This window comes from Alligator sinensis, unplaced genomic scaffold, assembly GCF_000455745.1.
Source record: "Alligator sinensis unplaced genomic scaffold, ASM45574v1 scaffold520_1, whole genome shotgun sequence".
In the NCBI taxonomy this organism is placed as follows: domain Eukaryota; kingdom Metazoa; phylum Chordata; order Crocodylia; family Alligatoridae; genus Alligator; species Alligator sinensis.
In genome coordinates this window covers 2249694-2269747 of record NW_005842064.1, presented here as the reverse complement: position 1 = coordinate 2269747, position 20054 = coordinate 2249694, and the positions used below count along the sequence as shown (strand labels likewise).

Genomic DNA, 20054 nt, shown 5'->3' with positions numbered 1-20054 from the left:
GGGGCGCGGGGCTGGGGGGAGACGGCTCTTTGCAGGGGCTTGTCCGCGCCGGGCGCCCACCCCACACATGCACACACACCCTGCTCCCTTGCACGCGCACACACATAGGCACACGCGCACCCACTGACTGCCGCTTTGCACGCGCACACACAGATCCTGCCCTGTTGCACACACAGACCCTACCTCTTGCGCGCGCACACACACACACTCAGGCACATGCACACGCATGCATGCACACACACTCACACATAGATCCTTCCCCCTTGCACGCACATGCACACACAGGTGCACACATGCACACACACAGATCCTGCCTTGTTGTACACACACAGAGACTCTGCCCCCAAGCACAGTCATGCACACACACACAGGCACATGCATACACATGCATACACATACACTTACACATAGATCCTGCCCCCTTGCGTGCACACACACAGACAGGTGCACACACAGGCACACATACAGATCCTGCCCCCTTGCACGCACACACACACACACACACACACACACACACACACAGGTGCACACATGCACACACACAGATCCTGCCCTGCTGCGCACACACACAGACCCTGCCCCTTGCACACTCATGCACACACACATGCACATGCATGCATGTACACACACTCACACATAGATCCTGCCCTCTTGCACACACACAGGTGCACACACATGCACACATACAGATCCTGCTCCCTTGCACACACACACACACACATGCCAAGGAATGTTGTTCATATTGGGAATGCTCTGCCAGCTGCCCCCATTCCTGGCCTCGTGGTGGGGGGGGCGGAGGTCGATCCCCTCTATCTGCCCCTTGCCCTGGAGCTTGGCACTGAGGGGAGCTGGCCTCATGGTTCCCAGGATGAGGGAGCCCTTCCCCAGCCCTACAACCCCCTGCCTTCTTTGACCAGCCCAGCCACACTCTCCTGCTGGGGGCAGGTGTGGGGCTGTGGCAGGGTAAGCTGAGGTGCTGCAGGGGGTGGCCCAGAGGCCCCCTTTTCCCCTTTTCCCCTCAAGTTCCAGCCCTCCCTCCTGCCCTCTCTGTCCCAGCCCCCGGCATTTCTCTCCTCTCCTTTCCAGCCTCTCCTCCAGTGGTCACTGCCCTCCTCTCTAGCCCTGAGTAAGAGATGCTGCTTAGGGCATGGGATGGATAGCAGGATGACACCTCACCCCACCCTAACTCATGCACTCAGCTGGGCCTCTCAGCTCTGACTGATGCTGACCTGCTCTCCAGGAGCCCTGCTGTAGGCAGCAGACTTTGTCCCTGAACTGGTGTGGATCTGGGCTGGGTACAAATCATGCCAGGGCTGTATGTGGCTCCTGCCCACTGTGTGTGCTGGAGAGCTGAGGGAGAAGCTAGCTCTGGGGGGTGGAGAACAATCTGTAGCATAATATAAGGACCCATCACTTGTCCCCTGAATCCAAATCCAGGCCCCACTTCCCTGCCTGCTGGTGATCTTGTTCTCTGCAGCTAGCCAGGCTGGAAGCTGGCTTGGGAGGGTGCTGGGGTTAATGCAGATGTAGTAGAGGGGGTTGTCTCCCCTGAGACTACCCCCAGTGCCCTACTGGAAGCAGTGGTCCCTGCCACTGGAGACAGGGGCAGTCAGACCCTTAGGTCTGAATACAAGCCCAGCACCCAGGTTAAGTCCCAAGCAGAATGTGACTTCTCCTCCCCACCCATGCCCTGAAGCTCTGAGCTGGGTACAGCTTCTTCACTTTTGGTCCTAAAGTCCTAGGGAAGCCTGATGGCTCAGGACTGTTCACCAGCAGCTGCAGCCTGCCCCAGAGGTGGCTGTATTTCAGTGGCAGACAAGAGAGCTCCATTTGCAGAGCATTTTGGGAGAAGAGGCATTGAGGGAAATGCACAAGATCAATCGGGACCCTTGCCAACGCAGAGTTCTGGCCAGGCGGGCAGTAATGTTCCATCTCTTTGAATTGCAGCCTCATGGCTACTTATGCGGTGGAAGGGAACGCTCCTTTTGTTGTGGGCATGGTCTGCTAATGCTGGCAGGAGCCAGGCAGATGGGGAGCGAATGACACCCCAGAGCTGAGTGCAACACCCTCTCCAGGGTGTTAGATAGTTCCCCTCTGAATACACCTGTGGCTGGTTCCATGCCCCCACAATGGTGCTGGGAGAGTGGGCCCCAGGGGCCAGTGCAGCCCTGGAGCCTCCTTTCCTCCATGACCTGATGGGGATTTGCAGGGCTGTGGAGTCCCTGCAGCACTGCTCTGTCCTGGCCACAACCACTCCTGCCCTGCACAGGGGCCTAGCTCTCCACTCTGATGCCCCCTTCCCTCCTCCCTCCCCAGTTCACCCTTGCACTTAGGGCTGCTGCAGAGCTGCCAGAGACCTTCCTGTGGCCAATGTGCCGGGTGTCCACAGGATGTCCCCAAGGGGCACATGGACCTCACTGAGGCTGTGCATCAGGTGCAAAGGGGCTTCAGGGCCAGAGATAAGCCTCCCTTGTCCCAAGACTTCAGAGATGTTTCACTCCCCACCCAGCTCCTTTCCTGAGCCCTGAGCTATCATCCATGGTTTGGTCTTACAAGTGTTAGTCAGACATTCACAGAGGCCTGGTCCCAGGTCTTCCCTGTGTGGAGAGCCCTGGATAACATTACTACATCCCATCCCCTGGCCAGCCTGGGAGACAGTGCATAGGAGTAGGTATGCCTATTACACCAACAGGGAAACTGGACTGAAGTGGTTTGCCCAATGCCCTGCAGTGAGTGGGTGGCAGAGCAGAGAATGACATGGGAGGTCTGATGCCAGGGAACCACTTCCCTCTAGAGCCAGGAATAGAGCCCAAGAGCCCTGGCCCTTGGTGCCCCACTGGTCCATTCTCCTTTCCAGAGCCAAGGGTAGGACTCTGCTTCTCCCTGCTCTCCCCACTTGAGCCTAATCTTTCCCAGAGCTGAGGACACAACCTGGGCAAACAGAATCAGGTGTCCTGCCTCTCAGCTGCCACTACCTTGCTAGAGCATACCCCTTTCCAGAACCCAGGATACAGCCCAGGAGGGGGCCTCATCCCCAGCAGCCCTGCCCTACCCATTAATGCCACCGTGGCCCCCCATACCCTAGAGGGAGGCAGGTTTGGATCTTCTGAAGGTCTCTTAGCATCTCTGGGGCATGTGATCTCCTCAGGTAACTCTCTCACTGCTTGGCTTGAGGCTTCCTGCAGACCTCACTTTTGAAGGGCTCAGTGCCTGTCTGTAAGCCATGGGTCCAAGCTTGGACCAGGCGTCTGAGGTCCCAACCTAGGGCCTCACACATTACCAAGCAGCAGCACTTGGTGCAGGCCCAGGGGACTGGCTGGCTCAGGGCACTGGTAGGAGCCCATGAAGCCTTGTCTCTGGTCAGTCCCCAGTGCTTTGAATACAGCTGAGGTCTGCAGGGCTTTCAGCCCCTTGCTGGATGGGGGCTGTTAGGAGGCCAGTGGGGGCTAGTTTGATGCATCTGTTTCACAGCAGGCAGGTGTCTCAGTGAATGCTAAGTAATCTGCTCATGTTTGGTCCCAAAAGAGATCCAGGATTTCATGGGGCATTGGACCTGAGGGGAGGGTGGCTTTCCCATCATGCTGGTTCCTCTAGATCAAAGAGGAACAGCTGTGTGCTCTCCAGACAGGCCTGGATACTGGCTTACCCAAAGGTGAGGTGTAAATGTATGCAATCCTACTGGCCTGGAGTGGGGCCCCCATACAAAATTTAGCCCCTTGACTGGTCCTAGATGTTTTCTTGTCTTGGTGATCCACAACATGCATCTCAGGGTGCTGGCTGAGGCCAGGCTTTGTAGTGCTGAGACTGCATAGGTGCAGAGAGTCTCTGTGGGATGGGAGATAGAGGCCCAGAGAGGGGAGTGACTTGCTTATGTCCACCCAGCAGCTCAGTGGCAAAGGCTTGGATATAGATCAGGTTTTCTCAGACCCAGCACACCAGTCCACACCTCTTTACCAAAGATGGAGCGACATGTGTGGGATTGCCCTGAATGAAATGAGCTAAGTGATTCCAGCACTGCCCCAGCCCATGGCTGCCCAGAGAGCCAGGATAGAGCTGAGAATCTCCTCACCAACACAGAGCTGTCCCTGGTGAGATGCCACCACAGTCATGAATTATACAGGGGTGAGTGTGGCCCTGGACTTGAGCCTGTAAAACAGCAGCCCTGAGTACTGGTGCAGTCTCCATGCTAGGGAGGTGGTGGTGTTCTCAGCTACACTTATGCCTAGAGGAGCAAGCCCCTCAAAGATGTTGCACTGAAATTGTGTACCCCTTGGGCTTCAGGTTTATACAGTGCTGAGTGCTAGGGGTGTGTGTGTGTGTGTGTGTGTGTGTGTGTGTGTGTGCGCGTGCGCGGGGGGGTCCAGTATTGGGGCTGCAGGATGTGTGCAAGCTACAAAATCAGTGAGAACAGCAAAAGGAAAGATGCTGGTGATTGCTCCCTAGTCTAGTTTACCATCTTCCCCCCTCTTTCTCACCTGAAGACTAGTTGCCTCCTTCTGCTGGGCAGATGCAGTATTTCTCAGTTCTCTCTTGGGAGAGCACCTCGTGAAAAGAGGTCCTCAGGGGATGTGTCTAGTGGTGACCTATTCAGACTGGTCCTGTTACAACAGCAGTCTTTCTTGGGACGTTGTGAGGTTTCTGGTCACAAAGGGAAGGAGGAACCAGAGAAGTGGCAGGTTGGAATTGACTTGGGCATGCAAGGGAGTCCAGAGTTTTGCTGGACCTCAAAAGAAGAACAGCAAGAGGATGGTTTAAATACTGGGCACTGCCTTTCACCATGAATCCCAGTGTACCACTGAAGGTGGCACCAAATCCTTGACTCCCTAGCATTGTCTAGCTACTTGCTCCAGAAAATCTCTGCTATGATCCTCAGTGGACAATCTCTTGTGGAATCAGAGTTGCAGTTCACCTGAAATAGTTTAGTCCATGATTGCTATGGCAGTGTAGATGGGCCCATTGCAAGGTCACCATGACTTGGAATGCACTGGCTCATTGGCCCACTGATCATGGAGCAACTGTGGCTCAAAGGCACTGGGCTGCTAGGAGACTCCTTTCTACGTGTGCAGTCAGTCAGCTGGGAAGTCCGCTGTGCGTGGGCTGACTCTTCAGACGGTTCCCAGGACTCCCAGGGGATGAGGAGGCTGGAGAGGCTCCTCTTTGCTTCTCATTAGTTGGATTCAGGAGGAGGGAAGTGCCTTTGGTTCCTCCCTTTGTTTGCTTGAAAGGATTCCCTATGTGGTACCAGCCAATTCCCTACAGGAGGAAGAAGAGAGGCCAGGCTCTGGGCCACTGTAGGCTGGTCTGAGCAAGGCTGTGCAGTTATGGCAGCACAGTGGTTCCCACTGATTGTTTCTGGCACCAAGAAGGTTGCTTTTGAGCACTAGGAGAACACCCCAGCATTGGTGCCCCAGTAGCAGCGGTGGGGAAGGTGAACTCTGGAGCCAGCTGAGCAGCTCTTGTGAGAGCCACAAGGATTGTAAAAGCCCTCATGCCTGGGTTTGAATGCTGGTCCAGAAGTGCGACACCTTGCTCCTTGAACTGAAAGAGCAGCACCCCTGACACCAATAGCAAGAATAGGTTGTTACTCTCTAGTGCAGGGTTGGTAACCTACAGCCCACAGGCTGGACCCAGCCTACAAAAGGATTGTATCCAGGTGGTGCAGCTGCGACAGTGGTGGCATTTGGTGATTCAGCAGCACTTAGTGGTGAAGGAATCCGTGACAGAGTGCCACACAGTGATATACAGCAGCAGGGGAAATCATCAGCATTTAGCAGTGGGGCAGATTGACCATGGCTAGGTTATAGGCAGTGGCCATCTAAGACAGATCTCCATTAATTTGGCCCATCACTGCTCAGAGTTTGCTGACCCTAGCACTAGTGCACCAGGAGTGTGATGGACATTGTGTCAGGTTGATAGAAGACAGCTGTAACTAAGGCTACCGGACAGGGAACTCTCTGGCAATTGTTTTCCCAGTGGGTTCCCTTTTCTCAGACCCTGTTCTGCAGGGGAACAACAGGAGCATTAGAGAGTACTCCACTTACATACATATTAGATCGGTACCTAACTTACTCACTGTAGGCCCCATTCCTGGCCTACTGCTTCCAGCAGAGCTAGCATGAGTTATCTGTATTTCAATGGATTGCATAAACTGCTTGAGTGCATGGGAAGCCTTTGGCCTGCTTGATCAGGGCTTTGTGCTCTGTTTAACTGCACCCCTGGTGAAAGTGAGTAGGAGTCATTAATTTTCTAGTCTTCTAAAGCAGCCTTGAATCCACATCCACCAGGCCTGGTCCATTCCAAGGCTGCCATTAGAGGCTTAAGGTGTTCTGGGAAGGTAGGGAAAGCTGAGCCAGTGAGCCTAGGCCTGGTGATCAGCCTTTACACTGAGCTAGGTAAACTGCATATTTCAGGAGGCTGTTTTCAGGCCTGGGGATGTACACATCAAGTAGAGTGTGCTTTGCACACGTTCTGAGATGCCCTTGCTCTGTGTTGGCTTCCCCTTAACCTTGTCTGTGAACTGGAAGTTCTTTGGGTCAGGAACTCTCCCTCATTGTGCATGTGCAGCTCCCAGCACTGTGGGGCCCTGATCTACACGGCAGCCTCTGGGGCCCCATGACAGTGCAAACAGCAGTGAATAGTGAAAAGAAGAAAATGTCCAGTTGATTAGCTCAGAGGGGATTTCAGATGGAAAAGAAGCCTAAAACTAATGAGGCCGGAAGCAGCCAAGTGCTGTGATCATTAAAGCAAGGAGTGGGGAGTGAGGGTGCCTCGGTTCTCTGTGATCTTGGGCCAAACATGGACCTGTTCCTCTCTCCATTGCAGTAGTACCCCAGAGGCCTGAACCTGAACTGCCACTGTGCTAAGAACTGTACACACATGTAGGGAATGACAGTTCCTGTGCCACAGAGTCCAGTCTAAACCAGTGGTTCTCAACCTTTTTAGACTCAAGCCAGCCCTCCTTAGACTCCAGGTACTACTTGAAAAATGCCAGCTCTTAGCTTTCACTCATCTTTTGACAACAGAAAAATACTAAGGCATTTTTTCCATTGCACAGAGCTCAGAAAGACCACAACAGATCGGAGTGTTCTTAAAACTGTGGATTCCTATTTGAAATCTCTGGTTTATCTTGTGAATTGTGTTTGCACACCTAACTGTGCTGACAATGTGTGGCATCCTGAGGAAAGGAACTCAAGGCACCCCAGGTTGCAGCAGCACCCTGGTTGAGAATCACTGGGTTTCACAGACCAGTTTGATGCCACCACCCCATGGGTGCACATAGACACTGATCTCAGCTTGAGGGGTTTGTAAATTCCTTTGAGACTGACTCGGTTCGTATCTGCAGGTGAGTGGGAACCCAGCCCTTCTTCCAGCCAGGGACTGGGCAGGACAGTAGGGCACGGCATATTCCTAGAGATGGGGGAAAATGCACATGTCCATTTATTTCCCCATCAGTCCCTCCCCCTGCTTTTCTATTTGTCCCCATTCAGGGCTGTGGGGTGTCAGTTCCACTCTCCAGCTGGAAGCTCAAGGCTGCTGGGGGCTCCAGCAGAATTCATCTGCTTCCAGGGGAATCCTGTCTGCGTGCAGATAGGTTAGGGCTGAGGACCTGCTAGGAGCTGTCCAGAGGAAGTGGCTGTGTCCCACTCTGCGATGAGCATGGGGGTATCACAGGGGGCACCCCAGGAGCAGGAGGAGGGCAACTGCACCTGAATGGGATTCTGCCATCTCCCCTTGCTGCAGCCTGGCCCTAATGTAGAAGAAGCTCTGCTACCTTGCCATCCCCCTGCATCCACCACCACTTCAGGACCCACTGCCCACTGCCTTTTTGTTTGGCCCTCACCCATGCTGCCCATTGAGTGTTGGGGGCAAGGCAGTAAAGCTGTAGCTTCTCCAGCCCACACCCACTCCCCACGTGCTTGGCAGGCAGCATATTGGGAAGCAACAGAGGGAGCTGCTGCTGTTGGGGAAATGCAGGCCAACAGCTCAGCAGGGAAAGCAAACAAATGCCTGGCATAGTGCCAAGAGAGACAGCTCTCGCTCATTCGCTTGCTGGAGGAGATGGGGCTGTGCTTGAATGCACCAGGCCAGCCTCCCTGCTGCACGGAGCAAGACCACTCCTCCAGGCAGTAACCATGATGAGGGCCACAGAGACGTGGTTATGTGGTTATGTGCTGCATCTCTCTCTTCCCATGTAAGATTTGTTCACTGTGAGGGTGTGAAGAACCATGGTTCTGCAATGTGAATTATGTAGCCAGGCTAGGGGGATCAGGACTCCTGTGGCCTTTCTTTGACTGGGTTACAGTGGTTCCAGAGTTTGTGACTGCCTCAGTTTCCCCCTCTGGTGGTTACAGCCAGCCCCTCTCTTGGGAATCATATGGCTGGATGCACTGCTTGGAAGGCACTCAGGAGATGGTTGGATGAATGGGGCTGCATAAGACAAAGGACTATTGGAGAGAATTGCCATTATCAAAGGACAGGGGGTGCCCTGCTGAGACAGAATCTCCTTCCTGGGGTCTGGCTCCATGGGCAGCCCCAACTACTGCAGAGGGAGGCACCTGTGGGGTATCCTCCCTCAGGAAAAGTCCCTGCCTTACCCCAGGGGATTCCTCATCACCTCATGCCCTAAAGCATCAGGGTTCTGCCTCTTCCCAGCTCTTGCCTCCTTGAGCTCTTCCGGTTATACCTTGGGGCACTCTTGTTCTGCATAGACCAGTAGTTCTCAGTCTTGCTAGACACAAGACCCACTCCCCCTCCCTGTCAGACTCAATCCTCCCCCTGCCCCCCCGCCTTTGGAAATGCCAGCTCATAGCTTTCATTCATTTCGTGACTACAGAAAAATAACAGAGCAATCTTCTGTTGCGAAGAACTCAGAAAGCCCCCAGCAGAGCTGAATGGTTTTTTCACTGTGGGTTCCTATTGGATTTATCTTGTGAATCATCTGTGGGTATTTAGACATCTAACAGTGCTAGCTTTGTGTGGCACCCTGCAGCATCCTGAACAGGATCTCATGGATCCCCAGCTTGCCACAGGAACCCAGCTGACAGTCACTGGCATTGGCAGAAGCCCAGTCCCCTTTTTCCCTAAGCTCCAGGAAACTGTGTAGAAGTGAATTCCCTGGAGCTCTGGGTGAGATTGTCCTGGTGTACAATACCTCCATCCAGTTCTCACCCCCTCCCTGAGCAAATAGCATTTCCAGCTTGTCTGCACTTTCCTTCCCCTCTTACCACTTTCCTTTGGGTGAGCCTCCCTCTTGGCTCCAGCGACAGCAGTGGAAGAGGCTGTGGTGCAGCCTTCTCTGGCGGTGGGAGGGAAATAGGGACCCTGTCTCTTTAAATGCACGGACAATAGCAGATGACTGTCATGCATGTCTCCTGCATCATCCATCCTGGTTCCCTCCATGGAGATATCAGCATGGGGGAAGGGGGACAGGGATGGGGGAAGGGAGAAGTGAAATCATGTCTGCTGGTGGCCACGGAGGGCTCTTGCTATAGCTGCTCCCTTGCCTTGCCTGCACACAGGGGCCCACAGTGCTGCGCTATCAGGGATGCCGTCTGACCAGGGCTGACCCAGTAAGAGCAACAGCATCCTACAGGCTGGGGCATCCCCATGGCAGCTCTGGGGCAGCTCCATAACTCATCTCTTTCTGGGGATGGTGCACTTGGCAGTGCCCCCCTGCCCCCAGCATGTTCCATTAGCCCAGAGTCCCAGTGATGCAGTCCCATGTCCCATACCCCTCTGGATGGACCCCATGGAAGAGCCGGGTTTTGGCAGTGGGTGTATTTGGGAGGGGGCCTGCAGAGGGTCTATCACAGAGCTTTAAGCACTGGCAGGGAGCTGGAGAGGGGGTGACCCTGCCAGGCCGGCCCTGGTCTGGTGCATTGAAGGTGCTGTCCATGGTGCTGTTGGTGGGGGCACTGATGCCGGTGCCTGGACTACATGGCTCCACCTGCTCTGCAGATGGGGCTGGGGGAGGGATGAAGGGCTGGGAACCTGTGGCAGAGCAGGTCATCTCACTGAGCCCTGATTCCCCTCTTCCCTTTTCTTTGCAGATCGGCCCCGCGATGTCGTCCTCCAAACTCCAAGACATGGACGAAGTTTTTGGTAAGTGTGATATGCAGTCCCTCCCCTCTTTTGTTGCACCTTAGTCCCTCTGTGCCACTTATCCAAAGCTTCCCCCAGCACTATTGGCCATGGGGGACTTTCACCTGGTGCCAGTAGGCTTCAGAGCAGGGAAGAGAGAGCAGAAACCCATGGCAGGGAATGGGAAGGGAGACCAGGCTGGGATGGGGTGCCAGGGCCTGGCTGGAGGGAAGGGAGCTAGCACCAGCAGTGTGTGGTGGGAATGAGTGCCTGGCTCTGAGTGTGTGTAGGTGAAGCTGTGGTACAGCTAGTGTTTGGCTGTATTTGTGTGCATGTTTGCGTGTGGAAGAAGTCAGGGCCTACCTGGATTTGTAGGCGTGTGTGTGGTGGAAGATAAGCTGTTTGTGGTCGGAAGTGGGCTCTAGCTGTGGTGTGTGCATATGCGCATGGCTATGTGAGAGGTGGGAGCTAGGGCCTAGCTGTGAAGTGTGTGTGTGCGTGTGTTTGTGTGTGCGTGTGCACGTGCATGTGAAGAGCTGGAGATGGCTCTAGCAAATTGGGGGGTGGGGGGTATTGGAGAGTCCAGGCAGAGCTTGCAGCTCACCCATCTCACCCACACTACCCTCCCCTCCTATCAGCTCTACCCAGGCTTAATAGCTGTATCAGGGAGGTGGGAGTGAGGGACACGGAGGTCAGTACAGTGCTTGAGGTGAATGGAAATGCTCTGTCCCTAACACACACACACACACACACAACAACTGTCCCATCCTGTTGTCTCCTTGTAACTCTGCATGCTTTCCCGTCCTGGCTCTCCCAGCATCAGACACAAGCACAAGGCTCTGGGGGTAGTGGAGGCAGCACCTACATGTGAATCCCCATCCTTGAGTGCTGAGGCCCATTTTCCCTGTGCCCAGGAACTGTGGGGGCCTGTACCACTAGCAGAAAGGCCTGGGCTTTCCATCCTATAGGACTTCCCCTGTTAGTGCCCCCTCCAGCCCTGAGGATGATTCTCTTATGGGCTTGTCCCCAATTCCTGCCCCCTGTATCTGTACATGCACCAGCTGCAGCCAGAGCTGGCAGCCTACTGGGCAGAAAGGATTCTGGGACCATGTAGCGTCCACTCTCTCCCCTGCAACCACTGGGAGAGCATAAGCCAGGGGCAATCCATGGCTTGGATGCACACGGCCCCCTTACACTGTGTCCCATTCTGGCTAAACTTGCCAGTGCCAAGCCCCAGGTGCCTGTGTCCCTTCCTTGCATCTGCCCAGTGCCCTGTTTATCACCCACTTGCCAGGAATGCTGTCCTTCCAATTTCTCCTCTCATTCTGTGCTGCCTCTTTCCCCTGGCACCTCTCTGGTGGGGCAAGTTAGCCACAGCTGCAGAACCCTCCTGCACAGGGAGCCAGCTGAAAGCAGGGTTCCTGAGCAGCTGTCTGCTGCTCTTCCTTTCCCACCCACTCCCCAGGCAGCCCCAGGTCCAGCCCTACTCACCCTGAAGCAGCCCCGAGGCTCCTGCTAATGTCAGGGTGGGATTTGTGTGAGCTGGGAGTGAAGGGTCAGGACCTTCATAGGATTGTGTCTGATAGGGCCAAACCTGTACTGAGGTGTATCCTAGTGTAAATGCACAGCACTAGTGCAACTGGTCCCAGTAGGCAATGCTAGCAAGATTTATGCAGTGGTAGCTGAAACTGTGCAAATAAGACTAAGAATGGACAGGGTGTCATTAACAGATGTGTGTGTGAGAGAGAGAGAGAAACAGAAAGAGAGAGAGATTCTCTCTCCCTCTGTGTGTGTGTGTGTGTGTGTGTGTGTGTGTGTGTGTGTGTATTCATACATGTGCCTATGTGTGTGAGGGATCTTTTCCATGGAGATGGTGTGGAGGAGGGTGAGTGTGACTGTGTGTGTGAGAGATATTCTCTATACCTGGGTGTGATTTTCACTCCCTCTGTATGTGTGATCCTCTCCCTGGGGATGTATATGAATGTGATTTTCTGTGTGCAAGTTTCTCGCTACCTGTGCATGTGATTGTATGTGTGTGATTCTCTTCTTGCGCATCCTCTCCCTGTGTACAGGCATATGTGATGCTCTGTGTGAGATACTTTCTACCCCTGGGTATGCAATTCTTATTCCCCATGTGTGTGATTGCATGCATGTGCGATGCTCTCCAGGAGCATGTTTATGTAGGCAAGATGCCTTCCTGTGTGCATATACATGTGTGTGCTCTTTTCTTGGGCTGACAGCTCTGACCGCACTGGAGCAGTGCACGCATGTCACACATGCTGTCTGCTGTTAACAGGAGGCTGCTTCTTGTTATACAGTGAGTGCCACTGTTTTGATTCCCAGGGGGCTGGAGTGTAAGGAACACGCACTGTCTGCTGACGTGGGGCAGAGGGATGGTGCCCAGCTGCAGCTAGAGGAAAATAATGGCACCTTAGACAGATAAACAAACAAACAGGTGGGGGTGGGGGGGGAAGAGCAAGCAGATTCCCTGGTGAGGGATCTGCCCTGAGGCAGCACTTGGATTTTTCTACTGCTTCATTTGCTGTCTGAGCAGCATGCGGTGTTTGCAGTGCTTGGCAGAGAAAACACAGGGCCAGCTGCACACCGACAGCTTAGCAACTTACATATTCATTAGCATGGGGGGCTGGGAGTGAACACATGCATGTGTACTTGTGCAAAGGTGCCCAAACACAGGCACCCATTCACACACATTTGCATACTCCCATGGGTGCAGATGTTTATGGATAATACATATGTGTGCACAGTGGATGTGTACTACCTACCAAATGGCGTGCAAACTGCGCGTGCATGGATTATGTGTGAATAGCTGCACCTGTGTGTGTGCAAATGTGTGTACACATTGCACCTGCCTGTGTGTGCTCTCCTGCATCTGCTCATGCATATAGCAGTGCCTGTGTGCTTGGGCACACCTTTGCACAAGTAAGCTCTGTGGACTAGGCTTCTGAGAGTTGCAGTTCTGCTTTTGTTTCTGTGCTCACTCTTTCATACAAGGCTTCAGCTGGAAGCACCTAGTTGCATGGAGGCAGTTAGGTGTGTTTGAGGAAGGAGCAAAGATCAGGGATGGTGCTGGGGTCTTGCTGTGGATGTGCTGAAATTAATATAATGTAAAAACCACAGAGGCCAGGGGCACTGCCTGTTGTAAAAACAGCTGCACAGCACAGAGATGTATTGTACAGTGATGTATTTGGAAAGCAGTGGATGAGCTGTTGGGCAAAGATGGCTGTAGAGTAGTGATTCTCAACAAGGGTGCTATAGCACCCTGGGGTGCCTTGACATCTTTCAAGGGTACCAAGGGTACCACAGGATGCAACACAATATTAACACTGTTAGGTGTACATACATGATTCACAAACTAAACCCAGAGATGTCAAATAGAAATTCATAGTTTTAACCATTCTGCTCTGCTGTGGTCCTTTTGAGTTCTTTGCATCAAAAGAATTGCTCTTTTATTTTTCTGTAATCAAGAAATAAGTGAAAGCTAAGGGCTGGCATTTTCCAAAGGGTACCTGAGCAGTTGAGAACCACTGCTATTGAGGCCATCAAAGATGGATGAGTATTTAGGCAGGCTAGTAGTGATGCCTTTGATTGCCTGACACTTTCCCTTCTAAGATCCTGTTTTCAGTCACATATATTTTTGCCGAACTTTAAACATTTGGGCTGACATTTCCTAGACCAGGTGCCTACCTCAGATTTAATTGAAAGGAGAAAGAGTTTAAGGGAAAAATGCTATTTTGCCCATGTTAAAAAGATTGTCAGGACTGTTTCTTGGAGATGAACTCCCTGCTCTGAAAGAGCACCTGATTGAAATAAGCCTAGCAATGGGTGGGGAAGAGGCAGAGAGTGGAGGAATGTCCAGGGTCAAACAGCAAGTCAGTGGCAGAGTCAGGAACAGAACCAGAAATCCTATATACAAGTCCAGTGTCCCACTCACTTGATCATACTGCCTTGTATATTTTTCCAGTGCAGGCATCTTGCTTAGGGGCCTAACTGGGTGCTGAGATTGTTGGAAAGTCTAGACCCAATTGATGGGTACTGAAGACCTTATGTGAGGCCTGGAGCTCTTTATACAGTCTGGCCTTTGGGGTTGCCTCTGGGGCTACTGATCAAAATTCAGTAGCTTCTTAAGCTCCTTTCTGTGTGCTTCTTCCCCTTCTCCTCCCATATCTGTGCCTATCACTTACCCACACCTTGCCCTGCCGGCTGTTTCCCCAAGTGGCCAGTGGGATAGGGGTGGAACACCTGGATTTTTTCCAAGTTGTTCTGGTTTCTGTGGCATCAGCGCTCAGGTTCACATTTCCTGGGAAACATGGATGGTCCATGACCACCCTCCCATGGGGAGACAGGAGCTCAGGACCAGATGTGTCATGCAGGGATGTCTGGGTGCAAGGTGCTGGGCACAGAGCTGTGCACATGTCCATGCCCCTAAACTGCAGGCTCTGGTGGCCTGGCATTCAGCCCGCTGCCTCCTGGGTATTTTCCATCTTTGTCCCCAAAGACTAGTCTGTGTGTTGCTGTGGGGGTTGGGCAGGGCCCTGCAGGCTTTCTGTCTCTGGGGAAACACTATTTGCTCCTAACCTCCACCATGGAAAGCACAACCCAATGCTGCTAGGGCAGCATCCCTTGTGAGAGCCAGAGATGGGACCTGCTCAAGCTGCAGGTGGAAAAGGAATGTCTATGGTACCTGCTGGACACACGCAGACCCTGTAACTCCTGGCAGCTCCATGGCATGATGCTACCATGCAAAGTTTCCCTAAACCCAGGCCTGGATTTGCAAGTGATGGAAGGGACAGCCAGGGCCTTGCCTCCTCCAGTTCAGTAGGGCCCCATGGTCCCAATCAGAGTAAAGCCTGCTGTGCAAAGTGCTGTACATACATACACAGAAAGAGAGAGCCCCTGCTCTGAAGAGCTCACAAGCTAGTCACATAAGATGAAGCCTGGGGAGCTTTCTCCCTCTATGACAGGCACAGGGAATGGAAGCAGATGGAGGGGAAGGGACACAACCAAAGTCATGCAGCAGATTTGTGGCAGAGGTGGGGACTGAGGCTGAGTCCCCAGTCAGGAGATGGAGCTTCCCGATGCTCTGTATCAACCTTCAGCTCACTCCATGCAAGCCCCTGGTTCTCACCACCAGACCCCAGGTGTGTGTGTGGCTGCCTGGCGTGAGAGCTAAGCATATGAGATCCTTTCTCCTTTCAGCACCAACACTGTCTGCTACAGGAGGCCTGATATGAGGCATGATGGACTGGTGCTGGCGGGCTGATCTGCTATGGCAGCTCCTTCAGGTGTCTGGGATGAAGTGGGGAAGGCTGGAGCCCAGATAAGGGTGGAATGGGAGCCTCTGTCCTGTATGTTGGGAGTGCTGTGAGGAGAGCTAGCTGCAATTACTCCTCCTCATTCCCATACTTGTATGCATAATGCATGTGCTCTGATTTGAAAGCAAAGTCACTTAAAAAGAAATCTGTCTCTGTCTGCCTCCCCACATTGCCCTCACCCTAGCTCCATCCTTCCCCCTTTCTCTCTCTCCATCTCCTTCTCTCTGTTTCTCTGGAGTGACTTTTACCAGTCACTTGTCAGATGAATGTCTGGAGACATCCAGGAACCCTCCCTGCTCATACCCCCCGACCTCCTCTCTCCCTGATACCTGACGTCTGCCCTGCCCCCAGAGGAAGCAGCAGGGGGGGTCGATCAGCTAGAGACAAGGATGTCTCCTGGCACAAGCCTCCAAAGAGAGCAGGCTAGATCCTGATGTCGTATCACTTGTGGCCAGGCCAGACCAGGTTGATCCCCTCCATCACTCCAGCTTGCCCATTAAATGTCCACCCAGGGCATGTGTATGGAGCCAGCTTGGGAGGCAGATGGCTCTGAGTAAGGGTCCCTGTGCCCATCTGCATCCCTACCCATCCTTTCTCTGTCCTTGCCTCCATCACACCGGTCCACTGCTCTTCTATCAACATCAAGAGTCCCCCTCCCCCACAACTAGTTATGCAGTAGCTGACATCCAGCTCTTGGAAACTCCTGCTCTCCTTTCTGCCTCAGGAAGGAAGGAGTTAATCTGCATACACCTATGCTCCACTCCATCCATACATTGTTTTACACAGCTACACACACTGTTGAACACACAGGTGCACACGTTTGTGTGCACCCCCCCCATATATACACACAATTACAAGCATAGCACTGCACCTGCACACACACACTGTCACAAATACACCACTGCATGCACGCACAAACACACAGAGAGCTACAAACACTGAACTACATACACACACCTCTAAACACCACTTCCCATACACATACACTTACATGCTGCTACATACATACATACTGCCATAACATGTCCCAGTACACACACATCCCACTACACATACGGAGTTGCCACACCCATACACCTACATACCAGGTAACATGCATACTGCTACACATGTCCATACACATGCACACACATGTCTGGAAACCTGGATGTATACACGCTCCTATACATCCATAGATCACTACACATGGGTACACATGCGTGCACACACACACACACACACACACACATGAAGTGCTAAAGAGCAAGCACATGCATTTATCTTCTCCAGGGGGTGCTGGGCAGGCCTGATTAAGTATTCATGGTCTCCTGCAGGCATATCTCTGCTCTGTATGCAAGAAAGGCAGAGGCAGCTCAGATATTAGAAGGAGGAAGTAAGAGAGAGAGAGAGAGAGAGAAAGAGGGAGAGAGAGGGGGAGAAAGAGAGGTGTTGTGTAGCAGTGTGTGTTAGTTTGTGTCTCTCATCTTATAGTATGTGTGTGCGTGTTGGTGCACAGTGATTTCTATATGTGTAGTAGTGCCCATGGGAATGTAGTGTGTGTATGTATATACCTCTGTGTGTAAGTATGTGTATGTAGCCAGAGTGTATGTGTAATGTGTGCATGTGTGTGTATCCATGCAGTGGAATGGGTGGCAGTGTGAGTTTGTAGCAGAGGTTGTGCAGTGGTGTGCATGCACATATCCAACTGTGTAGCTGCCTACAGGCCCATGGATAACTCAGTGTGCAGGTCAGGGCGTGTTCTTAGTTTCATGCCCAATCCACAACAGCTCAGTGCTGTCAGGAGTGCACAGCTTGGGGTTGGCAGTGCAGTGCCATCCAGAGACCCTCAGCCTTGCCAGTGTGGTGCTGCCCAAGACACCTGGGCCCATGTGTGGGCAGCACCATCTGTACTGGCCCAGCCAATTTTGGAGATGCACCCCATTCCCCTACACTGGTCATGCCATGCCAACAGGCCTGTCTCCCTCTACCCCATGGCACTGCAGTGCCATCTATAGCTCCCCCTGCTGTTGGCAGTGCAGTATGACCCCAGATGCCCTCTGCTCCCAACTCTGGCCATGCAGTGCTCTCATTCGGCTGTAAGTACCACAGCTGGGGGATCAGCAGCGGCAAATATGTGCCTGGTAGGGAGCCCACAAAGTATCTGCACTCCATACTGTGAGATTGTGGGACCAGCTCCTCCTGAGGCCTGAGCTCTGGACCCAGCAGGAGAGGGTCTGGATAAGGCTCAGAATACGCATGAGTTTCAACTTGGTTTGCATGGTGGTTATCTCCCCCATAGACCCCTTTGTAAATCAGTGTATTTACCCATGTACGTGTAGACCTGTAAGGGGCCCCTGCCCCCACTCTCAACTGCAAAGGAGAAGGGAGGGAGGAGAGTCTGGCTCCCACCATACTCTTCCCCCCATTAGCAGCAGCCTCCAGCTCCCAGCGCTTCCTCTGGAGACAAAAATGTTATGGACCATAATGGATGGATGCACACTGCTGCTGCTGCTGCTTTGCAAATTGGATCACCACTGGGACTGGGGGAGGATTTATGGAGTAGGATGAAGAGTAGCACTGCAGAGAGCGAAGCTGCATATCCAGTCTTCTGGGCAGGTGTGCGTGCATGCAAATATGTGTGTGCATACGTGTCTGTCTGTCTGTTTGCAAACACTGATGGTCAGCAAGGGTAAGGGTGTGTGTGTGTGTGTGTGTGTGTGTGTGTGCATTTAACTCCATCCCAGTCAGCACGGGGCTTTCCCAGGCTTGTAGGCCCCATGATTTCAGCTCCATTGGACTATAGGGTACAAACTGTAGCATCTTACCTCTTCTCTCAGTGCTGCAATCCCTGAAAAGTCCTGGCTGGACACAGCAGATACACAAAGCAAATAGGGTGTTCCTTAGTGTGCCAAAGCACATCCATGCTCATGCCTGGGTGTGGAGCCTGTGGTCTGGAATGTCTTAAGTATCTGCTGGTATTTATGGGTGCCTATACAACTGTTAGTGCATTATTGTCACTTGTCATCTGCAGAACCCACCCTGTATCCATCTTTTCCTGTCTCTCTCTCTCTAGATCCCCCTCTTCTCCCAACAGCAAGGCAAAGGGCCCATCACCATGACATCACAGTTTGGGGGGCGTGTATTATGGGAGGGAGTTTTTTGGTGTGTGTCTGGAGCCCAGGTTTTTTATTGCTTGCCCCTTGTGTAACCACTTACACACTCCTTACACCAGTGTAAGTACTACTGAGTCAGAATGACAGTACCTCACAAGTACTGTGCACTGGGGGGAGATGGCTTGGCAAGGTCAGGGACAATGCTGGTTGTGTGCTTACACTGTTGTGTACAGCATGTTCGTGTGCAGGAGGAAGGGGCTGCTTGTATGTTTGAGGAGAGTGAAGCAGTGCTGTTTAGTGCATCTATTGTTAGGCAGGGGTGCATGCTTCCTGGTATGTGTGTGTTTGCAGGTCTGCTGTGGTGCTATTTTGCATGTTTTGATGCATATGTGAGATTGCAGGGGGTGGAGGCAATCACTGCCTTGTGTGTGCAAGTAATCTCCTTTGTGTGTGTGTGTTTTGGAGAGGAGATGTGTCCCACAAGACCACAATGCACTCCACAAGATCTGGCAACACCAACACAAGAAGCAATGGCCTGTGCAGAATATTGGGAACCAGACCATATAGAGTTTGGATTGGAGACACAACAAAGAAGGAGATGAGATTGCTGGAAGGTGGTATGTGTGTAAGGGGGAGATTCTCACTCTGTATATACTCTAGTGTGCTTGAGAGAGATTGCCAGTATGTGTGAGTGAGGGGAAGAGATTGATGCTGTGTCTGTCCATCTATAGGGAGTGTCAATGAATGTGTGTGTTGATGGGGGGGGCATAGGAGAAGGAAGCAGCAGGCTGCAGTGGGGTTGGTGTTTGTACAGCTAGCACAAATTGGCAGCAGGGTGGCACTAGCCTGGTCCCACTGTGCCCAAAGTAACCTGCATCCTCCCTGACACTTGGGTTTCTCAGGCCATATCAGGCCCCTGTGGTGTCTCCGCCTGTATCTCCACCTCACAGTCAATAGCATACAGGAAGAATGGATACATATGCTCCAAACTAACCCATCCTTCCCCTGCTGGGCCTGCCAGTCTGTTCTCCTGGTGTTTTTGCCTGTGATGTCTTGGCTGATCACTGCTCATTGTTGACAGCCCCACTGTGAAGGCTGCAGGTAGCTTCCATGGGATTCAGTTCATTCGGGGTCCTCCAGGTGCTGAATTGTCAGTACTGGGAGCAGCTGCAGACCCAATTCAGCCTGAGTGGTTGCAATTCCTGGGGTTGGAAACAGCAAGTTGTGTGTACATGCACGAGGGTGCACATATGGGTGTGTGCAAGCAGGACTTGTGTGTGACTGTTTTGTGTGTGACTGTGTATTTACCCATGTACGTGAATGTAAGTGTAATATGTGACTGTCCATACATTTCCTTGCATGTCCTCTGTGTACATGCATGTGACTGTGTGAATTGTGCATGAACGTAAGCATGGGAACACAGCTGCCAATAGGGGTGGAGGTGAGGCTGTATCTGTGGTAGGCAGGGAGAAAAATAGGAACTGGGGCAAGAGCTGGTGTCAGCTGGAGTGATCCTGTTTTCAGCAGACTCCCTCTCTCTCCTGCATTC

General features: G+C 52.7%; 1 protein-coding gene across 1 annotated transcript in view; it reads left to right on the top strand.

Moving 5' to 3' along the window:
• Nucleotides 1–10052: 10052 nt before the first annotated feature.
• Nucleotides 10053–20054, top strand: part of SAMD14 (sterile alpha motif domain containing 14) — a 19819-nt gene continuing 9817 nt past the window's right edge. The window contains exon 1 of the mRNA XM_006023321.3: nt 10053–10101. Within this exon, the coding sequence (XP_006023383.3) occupies nt 10062–10101 (40 nt within the window). The 5' untranslated portion in view covers nt 10053–10061. The remainder of the gene's footprint in view (nt 10102–20054) is intronic.